Source organism: Lynx canadensis, chromosome E1, assembly GCF_007474595.2.
Source record: "Lynx canadensis isolate LIC74 chromosome E1, mLynCan4.pri.v2, whole genome shotgun sequence".
Taxonomy (NCBI): domain Eukaryota; kingdom Metazoa; phylum Chordata; class Mammalia; order Carnivora; family Felidae; genus Lynx; species Lynx canadensis.
The window spans coordinates 4,253,396-4,279,495 of NC_044316.2; the positions used below are offsets into that span (position 1 = coordinate 4,253,396).

General features: G+C 52.4%; 1 protein-coding gene across 10 annotated transcripts in view; it reads right to left on the reverse strand.

Moving 5' to 3' along the window:
- The window catches only part of GAS7 (growth arrest specific 7), a 201,908-nt gene that overhangs the window by 79,198 nt on the left and 96,610 nt on the right, over positions 1-26,100 (reverse strand). For 6 of the 10 annotated variants that reach the window (XM_030295012.1, XM_030295013.1, XM_030295022.1 and 3 more), the window contains exon 2: positions 6,985-7,105. In XM_030295012.1, coding sequence (XP_030150872.1) covers positions 6,985-7,105 — 121 coding nt within the window. Of the gene's footprint in view, positions 1-6,984; positions 7,106-12,502; positions 12,601-19,254; positions 19,625-21,568; positions 21,701-26,100 lie in introns of those variants that run through there. The other 4 variants (XM_030295017.1, XM_030295014.1, XM_030295019.1 and 1 more) reach the window with 4 other exon arrangements.

Genomic DNA, 26,100 nt, shown 5'->3' on the forward strand with positions numbered 1-26,100 from the left:
GTTATACAACCTTTAACCTCGAGACTAGAATATGTGTTTACTTGTTTGAAGAAAATTGTGTTTTTTCCACTGTACCTCTGTAAAAGAAAATTGGATTTAAGTTTACTCTTCAACCTCATGCTATCTGATCTGCTGACTATGTCCTCATCAATCTCACGGTCTCCTTGCAAGTCAAAAATGGGTGGGAACTATTAGAAAGCGCTTAAAAATATAAAGCAGACGTTTTTACTCTTTCCAAAGAACAGATTCTGACTCAATAGGTCTGTGGTGGGACCTGCCTGCATATTGGTATTTTTTTTTAATGTTTATTTATTTTTGAGAGAGAGAGAGAAAGAGAGAGAGAGAGAGAGAGAGCAGAGGAGGGGCAGAGACAGAGGGAGACGCAGAATCCAAAGCAGGCTCCAGGCTCCGAGCTGTCAGACCCCGACGCGGGGCTCAAACTCACCAACTGCGAGATCATGACCTGAGCTGAAGTCAGACACTTACTTAGCTGAAATGAGCCACACAGGCACCTATCTTTTTAAAAATTTATTTTTAATATTTATGATAGCAAAAAAAATTTTTTTAATGTTTATTTTTGAGAGAGACACACAGAGTGTAAGCTGGGAAGGGGCGGGGGGGGGGGGACACAGAATCTGAAGTAGGCTCCAGTTGGACACTTAACCGACTGAACCACCTGGGTGCCCTTTAATGTTTGTGGTATTTTTAAACAAACTCCCTAGGTATTTCTAATGCCCACCAAAGTTTGGGAATCAGACAGAAGGAACCTCCAACCAAGACATCATATGCCTCTTTTTATTGTGTTAATTTATATACCATAAAATCCTCTCTAAAAGCACGTAATAGTTTCTACTATGTTCACAGAATTGTGCAGATATTACCAACTATCTAATTTTGGAACACTTTCATCATCTAACCCTCGTACCCATCCGAGGGCTCTAATCCTCCCCTCTCCCTGCCTGGGAAACCACTCATGTACTTTCTGTATTTATGTCATTGCCTATCCTGGGTATTTTGCGTAAATGGAACCATATGGTGTATGATTTTTGTCTCGGCTTCTTGCGCTCAACGTGATGTTTTCAAGGTTCATCCGTGTCGCAGCAGGTGTCCACAAGTATTTCCTTCCTGTTTATGCCTGAATAAGATCCCATTTTTAAGGATACAGCTCATTTTGTGTATCCATTCATCGTGTGACAGACATTTTGGCTGTTTCCAGCCACGATGAAGAATGCCATCATGAATATTCACGTACAGGTTTTCACGTGTATATAACCAATTCTCTTGGGTATGTATCTAGGAGTGGAATTGCTGGGTCATATCCCACACGTTTCTTTTTTTTTTTTTTTTTTAACGTTTGTTTATTTTTGAGAGAGAGAGAGGGTGCAAGCAGGGGAGGGGCGGGACACAGGATCCAAAGTGGGCTCCTCACTGACAGCAGTGAGACCGATGTGGGGCTTGAACTCACGAACCGCGAGATCATGACCTGAGCCGAAGCTGGACACTCAATCGACTGAGCCACCCAGGCGTCCCTCACACATTCCTTCCTGTTTCACTTCCATATCTGGATAATTTGCTGCTAATCGGTGACACCGCCTAACAGCCAATGAGGATAGTTCTTACACTCTGGACCAATCAGCTGCCTTTTCCACATTAACTCAACTTCCTAGAACACAGTAAACAATACAATCCTTTTGGTCTCCTTTGTCGTGGTTTTTTATGGGTCTTCGGTATCCTGGCTGTGGGCAGGACTCTAACCCGCTCGGCATTTGCCAAAGTTCCAAGATTACCGCCCTTCAAAAAGGCTGAGATTCGAGGAATGTGTTGTGCACTTTAAATGCTACCTTAACGCTACAAATTAAAATGGATTCTCTGCGAGGCAAAACAAAATCCACACAGAAACAGATTAATAATAAGCGCTAAGGTCTAACAGCTTTGCGCAAAGAGTCCATTAGATAAAAATAAGAAAGCAAAACAAGAAACGTGTATGAATGCACACACACATACACACACACGCGCGCGCACACACAGCGAACTCAAATCAACTAAACGTGCCAAGAAAAGGCAACATTCTCATCTCACATTTGTTCAACACAGATGGACAGAAGAAAACAGATAGAGGTTTCTGAGTGTAGAAGTTTCTCCGGGCAACTGTTATTAACAGGGAATTATCAGGGCTGCTCTATCTGGAGAACGAGAAAAACATCCAATTATTTGTAACAAAGAAGAGGTCAAACAACGCTTTTGAAAGTGTTCTACTGGAAAACTTACCCACAAACTCACATTAATTCCTGGTGTAATAAAGTTAAATGGGAATCTACTCATTTAAAGAAAAATTAAAACAAGAAATCAAGAGAACGACCGGCCATTTGGCAAATGAATCCAAAAAGCTCAAAACCTGGTGAGGCCCTCCGAGCTTCACTCACAAACATAATAAAACATTTGTACGTATGGATACTTTATCAAAAAAGCAAAAACAATTCCTAGCTCCCCTGGGCTTCGGCTGGGGCTCCAAGAAGATAGTTGTGTTTCCCTTAAAAATAAATTTTATTTTGGGGCGCCTGGGTGGCTCAGTCGGTTGAGTGTCTGACTTCGGCTCAGGTCATGATCTCGCAGTCTGTGAGTTCGAGCCCCGCGTCGGGCTCTTGTGCTGACACCTCAGAGCCTGGAGCCTGCTTCGGATTCTGTGTCTCCCTCTCTCTCTGACCCTCCCCCGTTCATGCTCTGTCTCTGTCTCAAAAGGAAACATTAAAAAAAATTTTTTTTTAATAAAAATAAATAAGTAAATAAATAAATAAAATAAAGTATCACCTCTATCATAAACTTGATCTATATCTCAGTTTCTGAGTGTCCTTCTCAACCATCTTTTCTCATTTGCCCTTCACAATATTGCCTTATTTCTCCTGAATTCTTCCGATCTCTGACAATTATTTCAAAGTCTCCCTCGCCCCTCCTTCCATGTTTCTCTGCAGGACTCTCTCCGAGAGGATCGCCCTGGGTGATGATCTCCTGCATTTCACAGCTTCATTCCTCCATTCACGATGAAATGAAAATTCTGGGCTGCCCTCTGTGGTCGTACAGGTTGGTCACTGCATAATGCTGCCAGGCCAAAGGGGTAAGAAGAGGTGAAATCCATTCTCCTTTCTGCTTGCCAAGCCAGGCACCCACATGGCTCCCCAGATCCTCATCTCCGGCCCAGCTGCCCCCCCATGTCACAGACGCATCCGTCCAAACATAGGCTGGCCAGCTCTCCAAGGAACCCTACGTGCAACATGGATTTTTGTCTTCTCCCCTCCAAACCCGTTCCTCCCTCGCGTCCCAGGTGCTCCCTGCACGGCTCCATCACACAAAGCAAAACAACTCAGAGGAGCCTTGAGTCCTTCTTTCCCTCACCTGCTACATCCTGTCGGACGGATTCTACCTCCTCCCTCCCCAGCTACAGCTGTAGGTGTGGCGCTGACCTCATTCCTTCTATTCTCATTTTGTTTGCGTGGGCCCATGCTCACTGCCCCTGCTTCCTCCCCTCTGCTACCCAAGCAGTCTTGCCACGCTGTTCTGATCACGTCAGGCCTCTGCTTTAATGCCTTCTAGAGCTGTCTGTTGCCCTCAGGGCAAAGTCCCAGGTCCTCCCGGTGTCTCGTGGGGTCATTGGTGGGTCAGACTTTTCCCCGCCGTCTCGCCCTCGTGGCGCGGTGACCCCCACGTGGAATCCCCGAGTCCAGGGTCCCTCCCTCTTCCAAGACCCGGCAAAAGCTGGTGACCCTCTACCCCGGAGCCCCCAGATGTCAACACTAACACTCACAATGCCTGTGGGCATGTGCTGTCTAGGACGCCAGTGTTCCAAGGTGGAGACGGCTTCCTGTCCGAATCGGCATCCCTACAGCCCAGCCCGGCCGCCAGCGCTGTGACGATGCCTGTCCCTAAAATCCTCAATGGATTTCAAAATAAACAGATGAGCCAGAGAAAGGTAATACAAATGTAAACTTGGCTGTCAACTCGTTGCACTTATATGTGGTGTAGAAACAGGGACCGAACACCCACCGTGCCCAAGTGCCCTCTGAGAAGCCATCGGGGATTAAGGGACACCAGAAGTATCTGGAAGAGAGGGAGATGAACAGGAAGACGAGAAGAAAGGTGTGTGGGGGCCAGAGCAGGGTGCACGGCCCTGGCCCGGGTCACATGGCAGGAGAGGCCCCAGGGCTGGGGCAGAAAGGGGGGAACGCGGCTGGCCCGGCCAGGACGAGACACAAAGTCAAATGCCCCCGGGGAGTCAGGAGGTCAGGAGGAGAGCAAGAGGCTGTTCCGACAGGTGCTTCCCCCACAGAAGGGCGATCAGATCCAAAAATGTCATCGGAAGCCCAGCAGCCAGAATCAGAAAGATAGCTGGGCTTCTGTTCCCTCTGGCTAAAGAACAAAATCCTTACTATGATGTTCAGGGTCCGCACGATCCCTCCAAACAGGACTATCTCTTTGCCGTCAGAAAGGCATTTCCCGGGGCGTCCGACTGTGGCTCAAGTCATGATCTCGCGGTTCGTGGGTTCGAGCCCCGCGTCGGGCTCTGCCCCGACAGCTCAGAGCCCGGAGCCTGCTTTGGATTCTGTGTCTCCCTCTCTCTCTGCCCCTCCCCCGCTCGTGCTCTGTCTCTTTCTGTCTCTCAAAGATGAATACGCATTAAAAATTTTTTTAAATTTTAAAAAAGAAAGAAAGAAAGGCATTTCCCACCCCCCCAACCCTTTCCTCGGCCAGGATTACCGCAAGCCTATCAGAGAAAGCAGGCAAGGGGAAGGAGAGCCAATCCTACAGGACGTAACGGAGAGCTTAAAGCAGGGGCCGGTAGCTCAAGGGCCCACCCTCCCCTTATCACACAGCCCGTGAACCCCCGAACTAAGATCGTCTTAAGTGCTTGAGAAAGAAATCACGTTGGTGACGTGGAAAAGCTATTTGACATTCACGTTTCAGCGTCTATAAACAAAGTTTTATTGGAACACAGCCACACTCAGTGGTTTCCGTGTCGTCTGTGGCAGCTTTCATGTGACGAGGACAGAGCTGAGGAGCAGTGACGGAGACCACAGGAGCCTCACGAACAAAAACGTGTCACTACCTGGCCCTTTACAGAAGACAGTCTGCCCGCCCTTGGTGTAGAGTCTCTGGGGATCAGTATATCCCCGGACCCGCAAGAAAGCCCTGACCGCCAGGCACAGGTGAAAAGCCTGGGCCTCAGAAAAACAGCCCCCAGACACTGTCAGTTAATTAAAACGGGACTTTAATATCCCCTTAACGAAGACGGGAGAGTTACATTAACAGTAGTAGCATATGCCTGCAGTGGAGCATCGCGGAGCCGTGTTGCAACATTAGTTCCAGTAACACGTACACATACAGAAGGACGCTGTCTGACCAGTTCCCAGAACCTGGACCGTTCTTCCGATTTGTTAAGAAGAATGAGAGCACACACGTGTTAGAAGGTAAGAGGATACAAACATCTGCAACGACGTGCAGGATAACCAGCTTTAGGGAAGGCAACCACAGATTTTTACTTTTTACTTCTTTTCACACCCAGTGAGTTTCTTAACCAGGAACGTACTACTCTCTAATTAAAAAAATAAAGTAAAATAAAATAAATGCAGATTTTGCCAAGCCTCTCTTGACCACCCACCCTCACTCAGCCCCTTTGCAACAGAGTGGGCTGATTCAGGACGAGAATCCATCCAAGACCCTGAGGACCTCGGTCGGCGTCATGCTGTGCCTAGAACTTCCTCTGAAACTTCAAAGGCCGACCACGGTGCAAGGCCATTCAAGTGTGTGTTTGGAGGAAGCTTAAGATTAGAACGATCAGAAATAGTTCTACTTCCCTTTTCCTAGAAACCCCAGTTACCGCCTCTGCTGGAACAAGCCCCTCAAGCCCGCAGGGGACGAGAACACAAACCAGCGACCCCTAGTGGCAGCTGCTTTCTCTGCTGCTCCCTCTGAAAGGCTGGCTCCCCGTCACCAGGACCCCTCCGAGGGTGGCCTTGCAATCACCGGCCATAGTAACGGTCCCACTGGGTCGGAAGAGGTGACCGTTAAGTCAGGTGGGCGCAGACACGGGAGGTGAAGGACCAAGGCAGGGATGACACGTGGACATAGACTGTATTTCACATCCCGCCTTGATACACACATCTGTGATTCGCCCCACATAGAACCTTCTGTGTTTCCCTCCTCTGGGGAGGTGTGGAGGCCAAGAGACAGAGCCTTCTGGCTGCATTTGCTCTGCCCTGCCCTGCCCAAGACCACCCTGTTCTAGAACCTACCGCTGCTCCTTCTATACACTTTCCCTAGCCTTCTTGCAAGCCCCACTCTACAGCTCGCATGCTGGGGGTGTCCTGGAGTCACCGTGAGGCCCAGGAAGTCCACAACAACCGAGTGCAAGGAGGTGTGGTCCTAACTCAGCTCAGAACTGCACAGGGGACCCGTGTCCTCTATTAGAAAAAAATAATTCGCAAGTAACCCCAGAATTTCCCAACGAGCATCCCAAGAAACACGAGCCAATGGGATACTTCGGGGAAGATGTTGCAGTCAAATTAGGGAAACCCCACACCGGCAACCCCTGTTCGTGGAAGCTTCTGTCTTATTAGCACAGGCAACACTCCCAGAGGATCCTACAGTAGCTAAACCTGGCTTACTCGGCTTAAACCAGATGTTGACCTGAGAACCTTCTGAGGTCCCGCTTTGGGAACTGGCCCCAGACCATGAGACTGGGTTCGACGGAGATGCCGGGGGTAGCTGTGAATTTCCAGACATGACCCCCAACCCCGAAGGGCGGCCCTCCCCATCCGGCACGGACCCCCACCACCCGGCACCGTGGGGAAAGCAAGAGTCCCCCACAGCCCCGGAGGTAGGTTTCCGAAGAAACAGTCTGAGCATCGGTCGGTACACACCAGAGGAGGACAGAAACCCCGAGGGAGACTGGTGCAAGGTCCCCCGCCCCCCCCCCCCCAGAGTGGGACTCACCATTGGTGGTCGTGTTGACATAGTAACGCCGACCCTGAGGAGACAAGTAACTCTGCCAGCCAGGCGGAAGGAGGATAATCTGGCTTTCCTCTCCCGGCGGTGGGGGGACCATTCCAGGTTTCTGTGGAAGAGGAGAGAAAAGGTCACACACCGTGGGCACGGGGGGCTGTCGGGGTCAGGCGCTCACAGGGCCTGCACCTGTGCTTGCTCCGGGGCCCCATCACTCTGCACACCCCCGGCTGCAGAACCTGAAGCCAGAGCACCTCGGGACCCCCGGGGACAGCAGCAGACGAGGCCCCGAGGCCGGCTGTGTGAACCTACCAGAAGTAATTAACGCAAGTCTCAGCAGAGCGCGATGCAAAAGCTTCTCAGACAACGCCGACAACGGACGGAGGGCAAGGGGGGGCTTTTCTGGTCCTGCGTCCAAATCTCTCTGGGGGAGATCTGGAGAGAACCGGGCTCACAGGCCAAAACGCGACTCCCTTTTGCTCACGTGCGCTTACGGTGGGGTTTAATTCTTTTGACCAGGGGGAGCAGTGTTCTTAAAAACAAAAATTGGAGGGGCGCCTGGGTGGCGCAGTCGGTTAAGCGTCCGACTTCAGCCAGGTCACGATCTAGCGCTCCGTGAGTTCGAACCCCGCGTCAGGCTCTGGGCTGATGGCTCGGAGCCTGGAGCCTGTTTCCGATGCTGTGTCTCCCTCTCTCTCTGCCCCTCCCCCGTTCATGCTCTGTCTCTCTCTGTCCCAAAAATAAATAAAAAACGTGAAAAAAAATTAAAAAAAAAAAAACAAACAAAAAACAAAAATTGGAGAGGTGTGCCTGGGTGGCGCAGTCAGTTCAGCGTCTGACTTTGGCTCAGGTCATGATCTCGCGGTTCATGAGTTCGAGCCCCGCGTCAGGCTCTGTGCTGACAGCTCAGAGCCCGGAACCTGCTTCCGATTCTGTGTCTCCCTCTCTCTCTGCCCCTCCCCTGCTTACCCTCTCTGTGTCTCTCTCAAAAATAAATAAACGTTTTAAATTTTTTTTTTTAAATAAATAAGAATAAAAATCAGAGAGGGGAGCCTGCGTGGCTCAGTCGGTTAAGCACCCGACTTCGGCTCAGGTCATGATTTCACAGTTCGTGAGTTCGAGCCCCGCGTCGGGCTCTGTGCTGACAGCTCGGAGCCTGGAGCCTGCTTCGGATTCTGTGTCTCCCTCTGTGTCTGCCCCTCCTGTGCTCATGCTCTGTGTGTGTCTCTCTCTCTCTCTCTCAAAAATAAATAAACATTAACAAAGAAAAAAAGGTAAGCAGTGCAGACACATGGTTCCTTGGCTCTCCTGCTCCTGTTATTTTCTTAAGGCTGCAAAACCGCGTACATGTGCCCTGCACGCCCTCAGCAGGGACCCGGTCAATCCTAGATGCTCCCGGGACCCTGAGTAAACACGGCCTCCCCATGGCCAACTTCCGTCTCCACGACTTTTAACCCACAGTGCGTCTTCGATTCAGTATGGACAGGTGTCCCAGCACCAGGTGCCGGACAGCGGCCAGGCGGCCTCCTCCCCAGCAGGGCATGTCCAGAATCCCAACACCTGATCACGTTTACCTGGACCTCCAGACACCTGCTTTGGCTCCTCCCACATCGGCAGGTGGTCAAAACACACACACAGCAAACGGTCTTATGAGGAGTCCAGTGTGCAGGTGCACACGTGTGTGTGGATAAAATATCCCACATACAGGAGGTGTGCATCCTGGCTGAGTGGAGCTGGGAGCATTACAGGAATGAGGAGGCTATGAGGCTTCACGTAAGAGAGGAATATTCTAGAACCCAGGGGGTAAGACGGCAGGCTGCTTCTGTGGAGTCAGGTGTCTTAGAGTATCCAAGAAGGGAAGGCCATATTTGGTGTTTCTCCTAGCAGCCCCGGGGAGGAAATGGGCAATTGTTAAAGGGTATTAAGCAAGGGTCAGAGACGGACACGGCCAGAAATAGGGTACAGAGGAGAGAGGGACCCAGAAGCAAAGGGGAAACAGCCCTCCGGCCTGGGGCTCAATCCTGACTCAGCCCCTGAGCAGCCACATGACTTGGGGAAGTGACTCAGCCAACTGCTTTTATCTGTACATCCACAAAACTGAGGGGGAAGACAGGAGCCCTGCTGCGGAAGGCGCCAGGGACATGAACGATAACGCACTCAGCACCTAGGAGAGTCCCTGTCACCAAGATGCCTCGTAGCTGAGGGTTCCCGGCGGGAGGGACGCGTTTAAGAGCCCAGTGAGACCCGGTTTCACGCAGCCTCTGCCCCCTGGATGTGAAGTTCAGGGGCCCACAGTCCAGCCTAGCACTCTACCACGTCTGAAACAATGTCACCGTTAACTGTCGCTCCTCCCCAGACCTCTGTGTCCAAGACTGTGCAACTCAAAGACAAAGACCCACCCGCTGGGGAGGCTAACGCGTTAAGAGGGTGACGAACACGGAGGCCGGGTGGTGAGCAGACCGCTAGCTCCTTGGGGTTGGGGGGGCAGTTGAGGGAGTGGAGGGAACTTCTGACCTTCCATGGCCTACCTGTGACACAGCAAACAACGACACCTGTCCCGTGTCCATGGCTACACAGTGCTTTTCGTCTTCAGAATGACTCTAGGGGCCACCTGGGTGGCTCAATAGGTCAAGTGTCCGAGTTTGGCTCAATGTCATGATCTCGCGGGCCGTGAGTTCCAGCCCTGCATCGGATTCACTCCTGTCAGTGCAGAGCCCACCCTGAATCCTCTGTCTGCCTCTCTCTGCCCCTCCCCTTCCCTCAAAAATAAATAAACATTTAAAAAAAAAAAAAAGAATGACTCTAGGGGATTCATCTAACTCTGCGGGATCAGACTAAGCCTTGGCTTCCATTATAGGACACTGATGACCACAGAGGTACCCTGACTGCCTTGAGGTCTTACCCATCTAGGAAACGCAAGATTCTCCCTGCCTGGACCCTACAGAGGACACCTGTCGGGGAGGACCTCTGATTCTGAGCCAGGAAGGGCCAACTTCAGCCTATTTCCAAAATGGGCCAACGTAGCAAAGAGTGTCTGTCCCCTATCCCCCTCCAGCACGGCCACGGCTGTCCACTCTGCCTGTCACCTCCCTGTGCTCTGCCCCCGCCCACCGGGGCAGCCACAGTCCCGCTCTCCTGAACCACATCGGGAGTCAAAAGACACGGACGCAACTGGGTACGTACCCAGGAGAATTGAAAATGGCACCCAACGCTTACCGTAAATCCGTATTCACAGCAGCACGGTCTACAACAGCCAGAAGGCAGAAACCACCCAAGGGTCCACCGACGGATGAGCGGGTCAACAAAATGGGGTGCCTCCAAACAAAGAAATACCCGCCATCAAAAGGAACGAGGTGCTGATACACGCTCCAGCACGGAGGAACCCGAAAAACCAAGCTACGTGCTGTAAGCTAGAGACACAAAAGGCCGTGTACTGCCCGCTTCCATTTATATGAAATGCCCAGAATAGAGAAATCTATAGAAACAGGAGGCAGATTAGCAGTTGCCAGGGGCTCGGGAGGGAAGGGGGGAGGATGGGTACAGGGTTTCTTTTTTGGGGTGACGCAAATGTTCTGGAAGCAGACAGAGGTGATGGTCGCACAATGCTATGGGTGTATAAATACCAGCCATGATATACTTTGTTAGGTGTATTTCGCAACTTAAAAAAAAAAAATCATCGTCAAGCTGTGGAGGAGGGAGAAGTCGGACTCCCCACCTACAGGCCCTGGTCGAAGAGGCCCGAACCACCCACATTACCTCGTCGCTCATGGCCATGGAGGGATGGGCCTCCTGGGAGAGCTGCCCCACAGCCATCCACACAGATGTAGTGCAAGGAACTACCCAATAATTATGGTCTCTCTCGAGCTGCTTCTTCTAATTCATTTCCTTCAAGTTAAATCCTTTCCTTCCTTTTGCTAGTCCTGTGGCTTCTCCCCTTCCCTCCCGGCAGCTCCCTTCCCATGGGAATAGGAACCAGCAGAGGAAGTGACACAGGCCCGGAGGTTGGGGCCCTACCTACAATGAACAAGATCGGAGGTGAAAGCGATTTCCTCCAACTCAGAAATTCTTAACCTGAGGCACAGCATGGCTTTGTGGAAATTATAAAATGCTGCCTCTTCCTCCAGATGGGCCACCCCTCTGAGCGCAAGGCTGGATTGCAGCCTCCCTTTTGTCCCTTTGTTCAGTCAACAACCTGCTCAAATGTATATGGAAAACCATCCTCAGAGAATCTGAAGGAAGCTATGGATCTTCTGCCCCCCTCCCCCGCACCATGGAATCGTTTGTGCATATACCCCCTCACTCTATTTCCTATAGAGTATCAAGAGGCTCCTAGATGACTTTAGAGCCCTAATCTAGCCGGTACTCAAGAAACACAGGAGCTCAGATCCCATTTCCGTCCATCGGTAATGACTTTCATCATGCACCGAATGTTTATAGTGCTCCAAGGACTGGGCCAGATGCTTTATGCACTTATTTCTAGTTTTTACAATTTAAACTTGCCACTAGGTACAAATTGTTTCCCATTTCAAAATGAGGAATCAGAGACTGAGAGAATTAAAAAACCCACCCGACGCCGCACGGCTGATCAAATGGTTAAAGCAAACTTTAAGACACTAGCTTTGTCCTGGAGACTTCTGTCCAGCTACCTGCCTCCAGGCTACCCTCAGCCCATCTCTCCCCAGCTAGCCACGGGCGGCTGTTTGTTCACCTGGACCACCTGACCCCCCAGCTCCCATCACGGACACAACTCAGACCCGCTTCTCCTGCCCGTCTCACAGTCTCCAAATGAGCATATGCCTTCCCAGGAGACGCGCAGAAATACCACCACCCCCACCCACGCCGTCACGTTCCCGGCTGTAGGCTAACTTCCTTGTTTCCTTATTTAAAATAGTGCAACCAAGGAAACCGTCCTCTTAACGATGGCTACTGGTCCTCCTTGGGGGGGAGAAAAAGAGCAAGCAAGCAAAGTTACCCAAAGACTGAAAACACCCCCTCCCCCTTCACCCCTGCTACAGCAGCGTTTCTCAAAGCATGGTCCTGGGGACACCCAGTCGGTCCCCTGGGATGTGTGTGAAGGCACAGATTCCGGGGCCCTGATCCCACCGCCAAGGCAACCTGGAGCCTTTCCGCATGCATGCTAGGTGAGCCTGATGCTTACTGAGCTCAGAACAGGCTGGTCTGCAGCTTGAGAGAAAGCACTAGAGAGAAAACATCACTTCTGACATCAAGACTTGGAACATAAAATTTTAATAAGTGCAATTTATTAAAAAAAAAAAAAAAAGACAGTGCTTAGCTGCATGGCTACTTAGTACAAGAAAGGCTTGGTCCCCTAGCCCAAACCCTTCTTCAAATAAGACTATTTTAAGAAAGATTTGATCTGGTCTCTGCAGCAGCCTCCAGGCAGTGCCAGCCCCCACCCTCAGCCCCCCACAGCCTCTGCCCCTCCTCAAGTTCAGCCTGGGACTCAGTCCCCCCCCTCAGGAGGCTTCTGGGAGCACCTGACTCTTACCTTCTGCAGACGTGAGCAAAGCGACGGTAATGGGTGGTCGTCAATTTGCTCTAGCAGCCAGATCAGACAGTTTTAAGGTCCCCCTGTTCTGCGTCTTCTCACACCCCAAGCCCAGAAGCAATAGGAACTCCAGAGAAAGGCATATCCACCGGGCCCCACACCCCCACTCCCCCCACACCCAGATCTATATATAACATCTCCCAAGTTGTCAGCCTAACGAGCCACTTTCTGGCAGACCCGTTGCCATGGCAATGACTGCTAATGAGCCGGGTGCCGTGATTGGCAGTGCTTGAAGGCTCCCCCACAAAGAACTCTCCAGCAAGTTCTCTCTTCCCAGACACACGGCCAGCCGGGACACCCAGGACCGGTCCCCAGGAACCACTTTGTCACTAGTGCGTCCTGAGCCGTCCAGGACCTGGTGGCCGGGTCAACAGGATGTCCACCAATTAGCAGCAGTGACAGGGGCTGCAGCCAAGAAGACCAAGCCCCAGCTGGGCCGGGGACTGGAGAGTCCGGTCTGCTGCAGACCTTTCTGCTGGACACCTGTTGAGGATGGAGAGGCTCCTACGCAAAGCTGGGGACAGCTACGGGAGGAAAGGCGCTCTCCCCCCTGCCCTTGGGTCGCGACACAAAGCGTGAAGCAGGGCCACCCGCTCCCACAGTTATGCTGCCAGGGACTGCACCCACAACAAGGGGGCACCTTTGCAATCTTACGGGTAAAAGTAGTCCTCTCTCCAGCTCTGGTGGCCTTTGTATGCAGTCTGAGTGCGACTCACAGAAAAGAGCTGGGGAGGAAGAAAGGGGCCCCTACCAGTGGATCAGTGCATTCCGGACAGTGAAATCCTCGAGAGTGGTTTTATTTATAAGCTGGTGGGGAGAGGATGGACCCTGGCAGTGTCTTCCCGTCCTTCTGAAAGGAAGGGATTTGGAGACCTGTCCAGAGAGAGGAGGAGGAGGAGGAGGAGGAGGAGGAGGAGACCATACAACAGTGAGAAACAGACTAAGATTCAGAAAGACACGGCCACGTCCATCTTGTCCCTAGCTTTAGTCTCAGCACCGTGCCCAGAACATTGGATGGAGCGATGGAAACTTGGAATCATAGTTGAAACTGGTTCCAAACAGATCCGAGGAGGCCACTGCACCAACCAAGTAGACAGACTGGGGGGTCTAAGCAATGTGTGTGCCCCACCCGTAACAAACCCCAGCTCTTCCCGGATCCCAGTGAACGGGCTATTCAACCCTGAGTCCAGGGAGGTGGGAGGACACAAGATACTACAGTTTCTTTCGCTGTAGAGAATAAATGGAGAAACAGCATCCAGAAGCCTCAGAACAGGCACAGACTTCTAATCATGACCTCATATGGTATCCAGACGGAAGATTCCAGGAAAATGTTTAGCAACCTCGGTAGAAGGCAGGAAGATACAGCATCCATAATACAAGAGCCAAAACAACAACACCAACAACAACAACAACAACACCACCACATCGTAGGAAGTGGACAAACTAATGCAAAGCAAGTCGGGTGGAAAAAGGAAACAAAGGCTATAAAAAGGAGACAGGAAATTAACAAAATGGTAGGGAAATTTACGAGGTAGCGACAGAGGAACATCCACACGGATTGCAACAGAATATGGAATTAATCTCGCACAAAAAGGGAAAAAAAAAAGAGTCAGTTATATACAAAGCCAATGTTAAGAATTTTTCCTGGTATGCAAAGGAAATGGGGGGAAAATGAAAACAGAGGGACAGAAGAATAAGCCAAGAGGCAGACTTGTAGAGAGCTAGGTGCTCCTGGAGAAAAGAAACCATAAACCATGGTTGATAGAAGGGAAAGGAAAAAACAAAATCCCTCAGCTAAAAGAAGACATAGATGTGCATCGTGGAAGGAAGGTCCTGCGCTGCTGAAGGCGACATGGATTTTACAAGCCTGATGGCGGACGCGTGGAGGACGATGTATTTACACAACAAAGATAAGGAGAAAGTCTGACAACGCTTAAGTGGGTGAAGGGTGTCCCCAGTAAAGGAGCATAAACAAAGCTGGCTTCGGGTTCTCTGTAACTGAATTTCAGAAGATACCTCCTTTTAGGGGCACCTGGGTGGCTCAGGTGGTTGAGTGTCCAACTTTGGCTGAGGTCGTGATCTCACGGTTCGTGAGTTTGAGCCCCGCGTCGGGCTCTGTGCCGACAGCTCGGAGCCTGGAGCCTGCTTCGATTCTCTCTGCCCCTCCCCCGCTCATGCTCTGTCTGTCTCTCTCTCTCAAAAATAAACATTGAAAAATTTTTTTAAAAAGTGAAAAAGAAAAGATCTAGGAGTGGGACAAAATAAAGCGAGGGCACCTAGAAACATGAAATCAAACCTCTCTTCCCACGCCAACAAGAGAACATCCTTCTTCCTCTTAGTACCGATGGCGAGGCCATCAGGTACCTGCCCCATTGGCTCCCATCCTCCGGCATCTGGATCTGCTCTCGCCGCTTTCCTGGGGAATGACAGGTTTCCAGCCAGAAGGAATGGGACGGAAGGGCAGGACTCGTTGGGGACCACAGACCTTTCTTGGTTCCAGGGGTCGTGAGTCTGACCTCCAGCCACCTTTCATTGGCCTCATGGGCAACAGGCTTCCACAGGGAGTCCTGAGCTCCGGAATCCATTAAAGAGGACAGAGTGGCATCAGAGCCCTTTGCTGGCTAAGGGAAAACTCAGTGGGAATCCAGGCTTCCCCGAGTCCTGATTTGCACCACCCTCAGAGCATCGCCAAGGCCAAAGCCGTGCTCGGGAAGCCAGACTGTCTGGCACGATGCCTTCCTTCCTTCTACTCCTCCGTGTGCACCATCTCTCAGGGAACGGGACCCACTCATCAAAGGCCTTGCCAGACCTCTTCACGGGTCTACTCAAACTGCTCTTATAAGAAATCACCTCGGGGCGCCTGGGGGGCTCAGTCGGTTAAGCGGCCGACTTCGGCTCAGGTCACGATCTCGCGGTCCGTGAGTTCGAGCCCCGCGTCGGGCTCTGTGCTGACAGCTCAGAGCCTGGAGCCTGTTTCCGATTCTGCGTCTCCCTCTCTCTGACCCTTCCCTGTTCATGCTCTGTCTCTCCCTGTCTCAAAAATAAATAAAACGTTAAAAAAAAAAAATTAAAAAAAAAAAAAAAAAGAAATCACCTCTGAGGACGCCCGGGCGACTCAGTCGGTTGAGCGTCCGACGTCGGCTCAGATCATGATCTCGTGGCTTGTGAGTTCAAGCCCCGCATCGGGCTCTGTGCTGTGGCATCGCAGTGCTTCTCTCTCTGCCCCTTCCCCCCCACTCTTTCTCTCTCAAAAATAAACACACATTAAAAAAGAAAAGCAAAGAAATCACCTTTAACATGGCTTCCTGGAGCCCCTTAAAGGAACTTTCCAAATCGGGCTTTCATCATTTAGATGCGAAGGTCCCCAGGACTCTTCCTCTGGCCTCACTGCTCAGGGTGAATGGATGGGGGGGAGGGGGGGGGTCATGCTTGCAGCAGTAATGCACATCTCAGTGGCTGGAATCTCTCACTCACTCCTGCCACACCTCCACCCCCATGAAGCGTTCCTGGATCCTATCTACAAGTGGCCGGAGGGTGACTCACTCAGGTTCCCCAGCTCCAGGCCCCCTGGAGTGTCTGTCATACTCACCCTTGCCTGCACGGGCTACCTTCTTCCATCCCATCCCCCCACCCCACCCATCCCTGCCCTCCATCCACAAAGCTGCTAGAGGGAGCCTTACACCTGTGCCACTGGTACCCAGTAACAGAGGTAGATATCAATGCCATAAGAGCCTTCTCCCAGCACCCACAAAGCTGCCAGCCACATGCCTGGAGCCCGCCCCGCTTTGTGTCTGGATCCTTTTGAAAGACTCAGCGACGGTCCCGGCCGCCCTGAATATCCATCCGTAAGCCCCTCAGTGCCTCCCTGGGCCTGTTTTTCAGGACTGGGCGGGGAGAGGACACAGAACAATACACTCTATTTTCTGATCCTAAAAAGGAACAGAGTGATCTGGTTAACCAGGAATTTTGATTAACACAATTACAATCTAGTCTGTGCAAGAGTACAGGAAGTCAGCCCTCACGGGAAAGCTTGCTAAGCTGGAAAACATGGGGTCCCCAGTGGGGCAAGTCTGCGAACGATCCTGCAAAACTCCAAGGCTGAGTCAGGCGGCCCCTCCTGTGGCAGAAGCCAAGTCATGGCCCTCAAGTGCCTGGGGTCAAGCAGTGGAGGGCAGGAAGGAATCCATCATGTAGGAAGTGACTTCTATTCGGGTCTTATGCACATTCCTGTGTGAGCCCTTCCTTGACTGATGCCGGAGAAAGACGTTTCCGTGACTGCTGCACCTGCCGTCCGGATACAAGACGAGGGGCCGAGGTACAGGGTTCTGGAGGAGACGGTGCAAGGAACGAGGAACCCTGGATGTCAGCCAACACCTCCTTTCTGAGAGGGCTCGTGCTTTTTTGCTGGTGGCCATCCGTCCAGCAACACTGTACAGCATGACAGGGATCCAAGAGATACCCACTCGTCACCATCTCTCAGAACCATCTCCGCATGGTTCATCTCGCAGTTGGTGGGTTCAAGCCCCGCGTCAGGCTCCGTGCTGACAGCTCAGAGCCTGGAGCCTGCTTCGGATTCTGTGTCTCCCTCTCTCTCTACCCTTCCCCTGCTCACACTCTGTCTCTCTCTCAAAAATAAAAAAGGAACAGTTCCAGGGATAAGACGAGAAGCTGTACCACGGAGCCTGGAGGGGCTTGGGAAACCCCAAAGAAAGCCCGTTAACTTCTTGCCCCACTTCTAAGATCGATCTGTCTGGCCCTGATGTTTCAAAGCTATAAAGGGCGAGCGAGGCAGCAGGATCCCGGCAGACTGTTCCAACTTCTGGCCCCTAAGCAGGAAAACCTGAATGATTCTGCTCACCAGCTTGTAACGAACAAGGCCATTTTATTCCAACTCTCCACTTCGAGGGATGCTGGCTCCGTTCCTCCTACCCCCTCGCTGGCAGATAAAAACAGCACGGGCCATTCTGATGTCCTACCTCCAACCTCTGGACTTACAGAAAGCCTCGGCTTCTAGAAAGCACGCAGGCCTGGGCTAAGGAGACCGTGTTCCCAGACAGCGAGTTGTAATTTACACAGTTCCCTTTGCCTCTCTGGGCCCCCGTTTCCTCATCTGTTAAAACCGGCCCTCCAACACCAGGGTCCTATGACCCGAGGAACACATTTCGTAACGGGGCCCAAAACCACCGCAAGGGAAATTTCAAGGCATTTAAATGACCAGAGCGAGCTTGCAAAAGGGTCAGACACATACCCAAGAGAGGACAGAGACCTCCCAACAAGATGAAATATTACCTTCCCCCCCCCCCCCCCCCCCCCCGGCATGTTTCCCCAAAACGTTTTTTGGTCCAGAGAAGGAAAGTTTGCTCAACCAAACCCTACTCGGAACTCGGGGGGAAAAAATGTGCTATCTAAGATGCCAGTAAAGTGATTTTACAAAAATCGGAAATCACGAGCATGTATGCCCCGGGGGCGCCTGGGTGGTTCAGTCGGTTAAGCATCCGACTTCGGCTCAGGTCATGATCTCGCGGTTCGTGGGTTCAAGACCCACGTCGGGCTCTGTGCTGACAGCATGGAGGCTGTTTGGGATCCTCTCTCTCTCCCTGTCTCTGCCCCTCCCCGACTTGTACTTTCTCTCTCTCTCTCAAAAAATAAACTTTTAAAAAAATGTTTCAAAAAAAAAAAAAAGGAAAGAAAACTTATGCCCAAACCAGGACACTAACTTGTATTAAACCCATACGGGAACCTCAAGCCCATACGGGAGGGCTGAACACATTCTTCTCTTCCCCTTTATTCCAAGTCACTGTCTGGGCCTCTTTAGGGCTGATCATGTCCCTATGTGTCACAAGAAGTAGGTGGGCTGGGGTTTAGCACTCCTCTTAGTTGCGAAGGATCTCAAGAGTTACCCTAGATTTTCCATACTGGTTAACACTAGTAACGATATCCATTATCCGGCCCTGGGAGATGCTTCCGCAGGATATTTTGACAATCATTCACCAGCAGTGCAGCTCCCGGTAGGGAGAGGACCCCTGGCCAACACTCGATATTGGGGGGGCGGGGGATGGCAGGGCGGGGAGAAAAGGAAATACTACTGAATCCCCCTCCCCTGCCTTCCTTTAGTATTAGGGTACAAAAACCCCAGGGGCCTCACGCCATTGTTTCTAGCACGTTCTCAAGTCCTTCTGCCCCTGCAGGAAACCCCGTACCCACATTTACCAAGCATTCTGTTGCCTTCAGAATAGACTTCAGAAGTTCAGAAGAGAGGAAAGGAGCTGAAAGCCGCTGGCTCAGAGAGTCACAGGCTCAATACCTCACGCAAAGCAGCCTGCCCGCCAGAAAGGGGATCCAAGGGCACGGGCCACCGCCATAGCCCCCAGATGCACAGGGACACGAGCCGGCTTCCGCGGGGAGTCGGTGCCACTATAAAGAACAGCAGGCTAGGGCCGCCTGGGTGGCTCAGTCGGTTGAGCGTCCGACTCTGTCTGGGGTCATGATCTCAAGGCTCGTGAGTTCGAGCCCCACGTCGGGCTCTGTGCTGACATCTCAGAGCCTGGAGCCTGCTTCAGATTCTGTGTCTCCCTCTCTCTCTTCCCCTCCTCCCCAACTCTGTGTCTCTCTCTCTCTCAAAAATAAACATTTTTTTAAAAATGGCAGGCTGGAACCCATTGGGGCACAAAGGTGGGGGTCTGATGGCCCACCTGTGGCTGCGATCCAGCTGGTTCAGCTTGGCGGCCGCCAGGTGCAGGTTCACGGGCACCAAAACTCCAGGGGCAGCACGTGTGGTCACCAAGGAGGTTCATCTCAGCCACCGTGTGGCACGGCGCTCCAAGTGGCTCCACTCAAAAACCTGTGACCGCGGGCTGGCTCCCAGCGAGTCCTGGCTGGTTCTGAACCACAGGCACTGGAGGCAGAGGAAGGCTAACAGAGGCGGCAACGGTCTCCACGGGTCAGCAAGGGGCGCCCTTGCAACAACCCAGCTCAGCCGACCTTTCTGAACTCTGCTACGGGTCCCAGATAGATGGCGACAGCCGAGGACATCGCCGTCCAAGGCTGGGACCCCCCCGCCCCCCCCGACCCCGCACTGCTCTGTAGCTCCGTGCGGAGAATGTGAGAGGTGCACAGGCAGGCCCGAGTGCCTGGCCGCGGCCGCTGCCTTGCTGTGAGATCTTGAGCAAGCAATTCCTCTCTGCCGGGAGGCCTCAATTTCCTCATCTCGAAAATACAGAAGTTGGACCAGATGGTCTCCAAGGGTTTCTCAGGTTTCCCTTTCTTTCCTTCCTCTCCTTATATATCCTAATACTCAATGATTCTGGATGTTGGTCTTAATCTGTCTGCTTTAAGGACACGCAGCTTTTGCAAGAGGGAAAAGAAGTCACATTCAAGTACAGACGCAGGTTCAGGGGCACGAGAGCGGCCCCAGCACGCTGCCTGGGCCCCGAACGCCCGCGATTCTGCCTCACGACCTCAGAGCACCGTGAATTCTGGTGAGTTCTTCCGTCCTGATGGGCCTGTCGGCCCCTTCCCAGTCATTCCAAGAATCACACACGATTGAGTTCTACGTGCTCAGCGACCAGATTCCTGACATCCTGGACTTTCCCCAGAAGCTGGGATTCACCCCGCATCCAGCTCAGCCTTGTTCTGAGCCTGGTAGCAGATAGATGTTCCCCACACACGCCGGGACTCGAACAGTCCACCTCAGCTCGGGCACCGCAGGCCTCAGTCCCTGCCCGAGAGCTTACCTGAGCTCTCCCCGTGCTCCCTGGAGGTCCCTTAGGGTACACCTTCTTTGCTGATCCCTTCTTCCCCAGGAACATCCCTGCCATGGCCTGCGGCCAGGGCCAGACCCCCGGAACCCCCAATGCTCCCCAACATTCCATCAGAAGGTGACTGGTAAGTCTGCATTCTTTACAAACATCATCCCCAAAGTGGGGCCCCTGCACCAGGAGCACAGCTGTCCTCTGGGAGCTGGCCCGAAATGCAGAGTCCCAGGCTCCACCCCAGCACCAGACTCTGTATTTTAAAGGTCCCTGGGCAATGCGGACGCACCTTAACCTTTGAGAAGCCCAGCCGTGAACTCCCCAGGTGCCCCTGGATGACAAGTCCCATCTCCCTCTTCCTGGAACAGGTTCAGACCTCCATCAGAAGCCACACCAACATTCCAGATGCCGTCTGACCCTGTCAGCAGGAGAGAATATCCTGGAAGAAGGCTCTGTGCAGAGACAGACTAGCCTTCCCCTACAAACTGGACGCCCCCCTCCCCCAAGCTGTCCACAAAGCCTCCAGAGAGTGGCCACTAGAGTCCTGGCTGATGTGAAGTCCGTCTTCCCAAGAAAGGCAGGTGTCTGACTTCCAGAGGCAGGAAGGTTGATGCAATAAGGCTATTCCACTGTTGCATCTCAGGAGAGCATCCGTGCATGACCCTAAGCACGGCCACCACTGCCACCTCCAGCAAACGGGACAGAAAGCGCCCAGCCCAGCCCGGAACCACAGCACAGACGCCAGGTTCCCCGGGCCGATCCTCGATGACCTTGGTGGGAGCTTTCCCCTTAAAGTGTCCCACCTAGAACGTGGCCATGGGTACGTGGTGGGTGGGCCGGCAGGGAAGAGCCAAGCTTCACATTTGGGAGAAGCAAGGGAGGCAAGATGTGGACTCCAGTCCCCACAGTCCATGCCACCACGGGGTCACACGCCTCAACCACACCGCTCGCCAGGTAACCAGGGAGCCGACTCCCTCTCTCTCCGTGAACAGTCCCTTGGGCACCTTCCTCCTCCTCCCTTCCCCATCTCGCACGCACCAGGGCCCTGGCTTCTCCTCCCCCTGCTCCTGCCTTGGGCCCGTCACAGGTCCCCGCACGGCCCCGAGCACACGGGGCCCCCAGGCCTTCTAAGCTCTACCGTCAGAGCCCCCACTCCGAGGTTCTCAGAACCGCTTTTCAAAGATATCAAAGTTATTTCAGAAACACTCAGAAAAGGCTGAGGTCACACCTGCGGGCGAGCCGAATTGATCCTTACCATCAGAGAAGAGCGTATCTTCCCGGAGGGGCTGCTAGCTCAGGGGAGAGTCCTGGGTCCCATGCGAGGTCCCCAGACGCGAGGCCAGGCCCCTGCCAGCTTCCTCCCCATGGTACCCTCTGCAGGAACTAAGACTGATGCAAGTGGCCTCCCCGGGGTCACTGCTCAGGGCACTCCGGAGGGCGTGCCTGTGGCTGTGCGCTCTGCTCTTTTTTCACAAAGAACACACGACATCACACAGTTCCTTCCAAATCTGCTCCAGGTCTGGCGAGGAAATCAAGGGCGCATTCTGGACTTTCCAGTTGCAAAGTTTCTGGAGGCTCCCCCCTCCCCCCCCCCCGCCCCCACCACTCTCTTTTTTTCCCCTTTCTCAGCTAAAAAAAAAGTTGGCCAAGGTCACGACATACAATGGCCAAGCTTGTGTCACTGACCAGATGCCTCCCACCCCCCTAGGCCCGTAGACAAGACCTCCTTTGTCCACTGGATTTTGGGCAGGACTCCCTGGGCCTGCCCAAGCCCTGCTGGGGAATGTTCCGCCAACTTCTTCCCAACCCTAAGTCACGGCTCTGGCCTCGGCCCCAAGCCCCAGCTGTGTGAGTGAACCCAAGGCCAGATAAAAACCGATATAACAAGAATGGAGAACGCTCCCCCAAAGAACCATTGTGTCAGACCCTTCCAGGGCTGAAAAGCCAGTGTCCCCAAGACGAGGGTCCCCTGCCTTCGCTCTGTCCTCACCGTCTCCAAACCTGGACAGACAGCAAGTGACAAACAGGGGCAATGCCGTGCATCTCAGAGGAAAGGGGCTCTAGGATCACAGAATCGTTAGCTACGAGGGAAGGAAAGATTGGACCCTGAGCGCAATATGGCGCCCACCAACTAAGTGAGTTCAGGCAAGAGACTTGGATCCTGGGTACGCAGAGCTATCAAATCACTCCATTCAGACAGCTTTTAGGAGCAGCTGAAGGTTTAGCACTTAAAATCCACGCATTCCTTTTTTTTTTATTTTCTTGTTGTTATTGTCAAAGTTTATTTACTTATTTTGAGAGAGAGAGAGCGATCACACTCGAGTGGGGGAGGAGCAGAGACAGACAGAGAGAGAGGATCCAAAGCAGGCTCCATGCGGTCAGTGCAGAGCCCGATGTGGGGCTCGAACCCACGAACTAGGAGATCATGACCTGAGCTGAAACCAAGAGTCAGAGGCTTAACCGACTGAGCCACCTGGCGCCCCTGAAATCCACACATTTCTGTGTCTGCTTTAAATGTAAACCTTTGTGATTTCAGGAAAGGAGTCTTTATGTCGGAGTAAATATGGTTTTCCAGAGGGACCAAGAGGGCTCAAGGTCTGGATGGTCTCCCATAAAATAGCATTCTCTCAAACATTTGGTGTATTTCTGATGAGATTTCAATGCCAACTCCTCGGTCAGGGGGAGGGAAAAGAAATCAGAATGCTTACCTACGGAGAGAGTCAGGGGAGCCCTTGTGGGTTCACACCTATTCTCTGTGATGCCCAGGGCGTCAGATTTCTTCAAGTGTAAGGGGGAAATGATTACAGAGTTTTTCTCAAAAGGTCGTTGGGAGGGTTCGGGGCGAAATCCACGTAAACACGGAGCACACAGCAAACAGGACCAAGATACCCGATAAAAGCCCGCTGCTGTTTTTGTTACTATGGGCAGTGGCTGAAAAAGCAGGAGCTGAGGTTTCCCCGGACCCACAAGACGTTTACAGGGAATGAAACCAAAGACCAAACAACCCAATTAAAAAACAAAAACAAAAACAAAACGGGCAAAGGGCATTTCCCCAAAGAGGACAGACAAACGGCACTAAGGGCACGTGAGAAGGTGCTGCATCACTAACCCCCGGGGAAGTGCCAGCAAAACCCACAACGAGGGATCGCCTCACACCCATCAGGATGGCTACTATAAACCAACAAATAGGGGCGCCTGGGTGGCGCAGTCGGTTGGGCGTCCGACTACAGCCAGGTCACGATCTCGCGGTCCGTGAGTTCGAGCCCCGCGTCAGGCTCTGGGCTGATGGCTCAGAGCCTGGAACCTGTTTCCGATTCTGTGTCTCCCTCTCTCTCTGCCCCTCCCCCGTTCATGCTCTGTCTCTCTCTGTCCCAAAAATAAATAAACATTAAAAAAAAAAAATTTATAAAAAAAAACCAACAAATAAAAACAGGAAGGTCAGAAAAGAACAGGCAGGTAGAAAAATCCTTGCTGGAGGGAACGTAAAATGGCACAGACATAATGGGACAGAGTCAAGCAAAAACTCAAAGAGCGAAACACAGAATTACCCTAAGACCCAGCAATTCCACACCCAGGTATACACCCCAGAGAGCGGGAAAGCAGGGATTCCGATACCTGCACACCCCGCTGTACCGCAGCACCGTTCGTAACGGCCCCAAAGGTGGAAACAACGCAAGTGCCCACTCATGGATGAATGGGTAACCCAAACGTGTTGTGTATAGACAGTGACATGTTAATTCGATCTTAGAAAGAAAGGAGATTCTGGTATGGATGGACCTACCAGCAGCAGGCTAAGTGAGATAAGCTAGTCAAGAAAAGGCAAATGCTATAGGATCCTACTTCTATAGAAGAGAGTAGTTAAATTCACGGAGAGAGAAAAGAGCATGGTGGTTGCCAAGGGCCAGGGGACGAAGGGGGGACTGGGAGTTAGTGTTTAATGGGGACAGAGTTTCCGTGAATAAGGTGACAAACCCCACGTGGGGCTCTGTGCTGACAGCTCAGAGCCTGGAGCCTGCTTCAGATTCCATCTCTCTCTCTCTCTCTCTCAAAAATAAATAAATATTAAAACAAGTTGTTTTTTTTTTTTAATTTTTTTTTTCAACGTTTATTTATTTTTGGGACAGAGAGAGTCAGAGCATGAACGGGGGAGGGGCAGAGAGAGAGGGAGACACAGAATCGGAAACAGGCTCCAGGCTCCGAGCCGTCAGCCCAGAGCCCGACGCGGGGCTCGAACTCACGGACCGCGAGATCGTGACCTGGCTGAAGTCGGACGCTTAACCGACTGCGCCACCCAGGCGCCCCTAAAACAAGTTTTTTAATGGTTAAAACGTTATGTATATTTTACCACCACACACGCACACGTCTGCGTACCACAGAGATAATTTAGATCAAGGGACCCCGGCCAGTGTGACATCAGCCATATCACAGGAGACACAGGTGGGGGGACAGAACCTCCAGGGAAGGTGAAACGTGTGTCCAGAAAGGGAAGCCGCCCCAGCCTGTTGGTGAAGGCCGACAAGAAGACGAGGCCCGGGTATCTGTAAGCAGGGCTCACCGTGGTCCGTCTGGTGTTCGATCTTGGGGAAACTGAGGCAGCATGGCCAGCATCTTAATGTCCATCACTGGCTTCTTTGCTCAGGGGTGTGCACACTCAGAGCCCCCCCCTCCCCCAAGGGCCAATGGCAACGTGCCTCTCCCCGGACACATCAACTCCTTCCTTTCCGCGACTGCGTTCCACCTTCCTGGGCTTCTCCCCCCCACCACGCCCCCGGACACAGAGCTCCCCCCTTCCTTCTCAAAGCCCCAGGTGCTGCTCCAGGGGCCCACCCTCTCCTCTCTGCTTGTCAGGCTCTAATCCGCTGCAGGGATGATAATGAGTTCTCTTGAGTACTTGCTCTGGGCCAGACATCGTCCTAACTGCTTCGAGTGTCCTGTGTCCTATAACCGGTCCAACAAATCAAGAGGAAATTTCCAGTATCGTCCGGGAGGCCATGAGGGCACCAAGACTAGGGATTCAGACTCCCTCGTATAAACCAGAAAACACGGACGCATCTTGAGTAAGGGAAACACCACCAATGTTGTGCTTTGGAGAACACCACCAGGGTGTAAAAAGATCAAATGTCAGGGAGAGACTAGAGGCAGAAAAGGGCTTATGGGATCCCTCCCCTCCTTTCTGTCTCTCTTAAATGGGAGGCTTAAGTCTACATTTGTAAACCAAGAAGTAAAGAGTCCTCCAAGGGCTGAGGGCCTCTCCCCTCTGTGATGTGAGAGGGGAGAGGCGGGTCCTGGTGGTGACCACACCCTGACCTTGGAGGTCAGCCCCCTGCCGTCAGAATGCAGGGATAGAAGCCTGTCTCCTCTCTGCTCCTGGAAACGGGCTCCCAGCCACGCAGGAGAAGGTTAACATCAAAAACTTCATCTGCACCCAGATAGCCGAGACCCTCCTCTTCGTTCCTTCAGGTTTGGCAGAATTCAAATATGCGCACACACTCCCGCAGCCCGTAACTTTTTGGTTTTATAGCAGCAAAGAGGGGGCGGTTTTAAGGTTCTTCAGCCCTGCCACCTCTCTGACACTGCATCGTACACGTGAACAGGATACGATCACAGACAATAACGCACCCCAATAGGCAACACGCAGAAATTGCCATCGCCGCTCCCGGGATGGCCTCCAGCCAATGGCGAGGGGCCTTTCTGGGCCACGATAAAACAGGAGGCTAATCTGCTCTGACCTGAGCTAAGCAGAGACCAATCAGAGCCCTGCAGATGTTTTCTTCTGTGAGGGTTCGC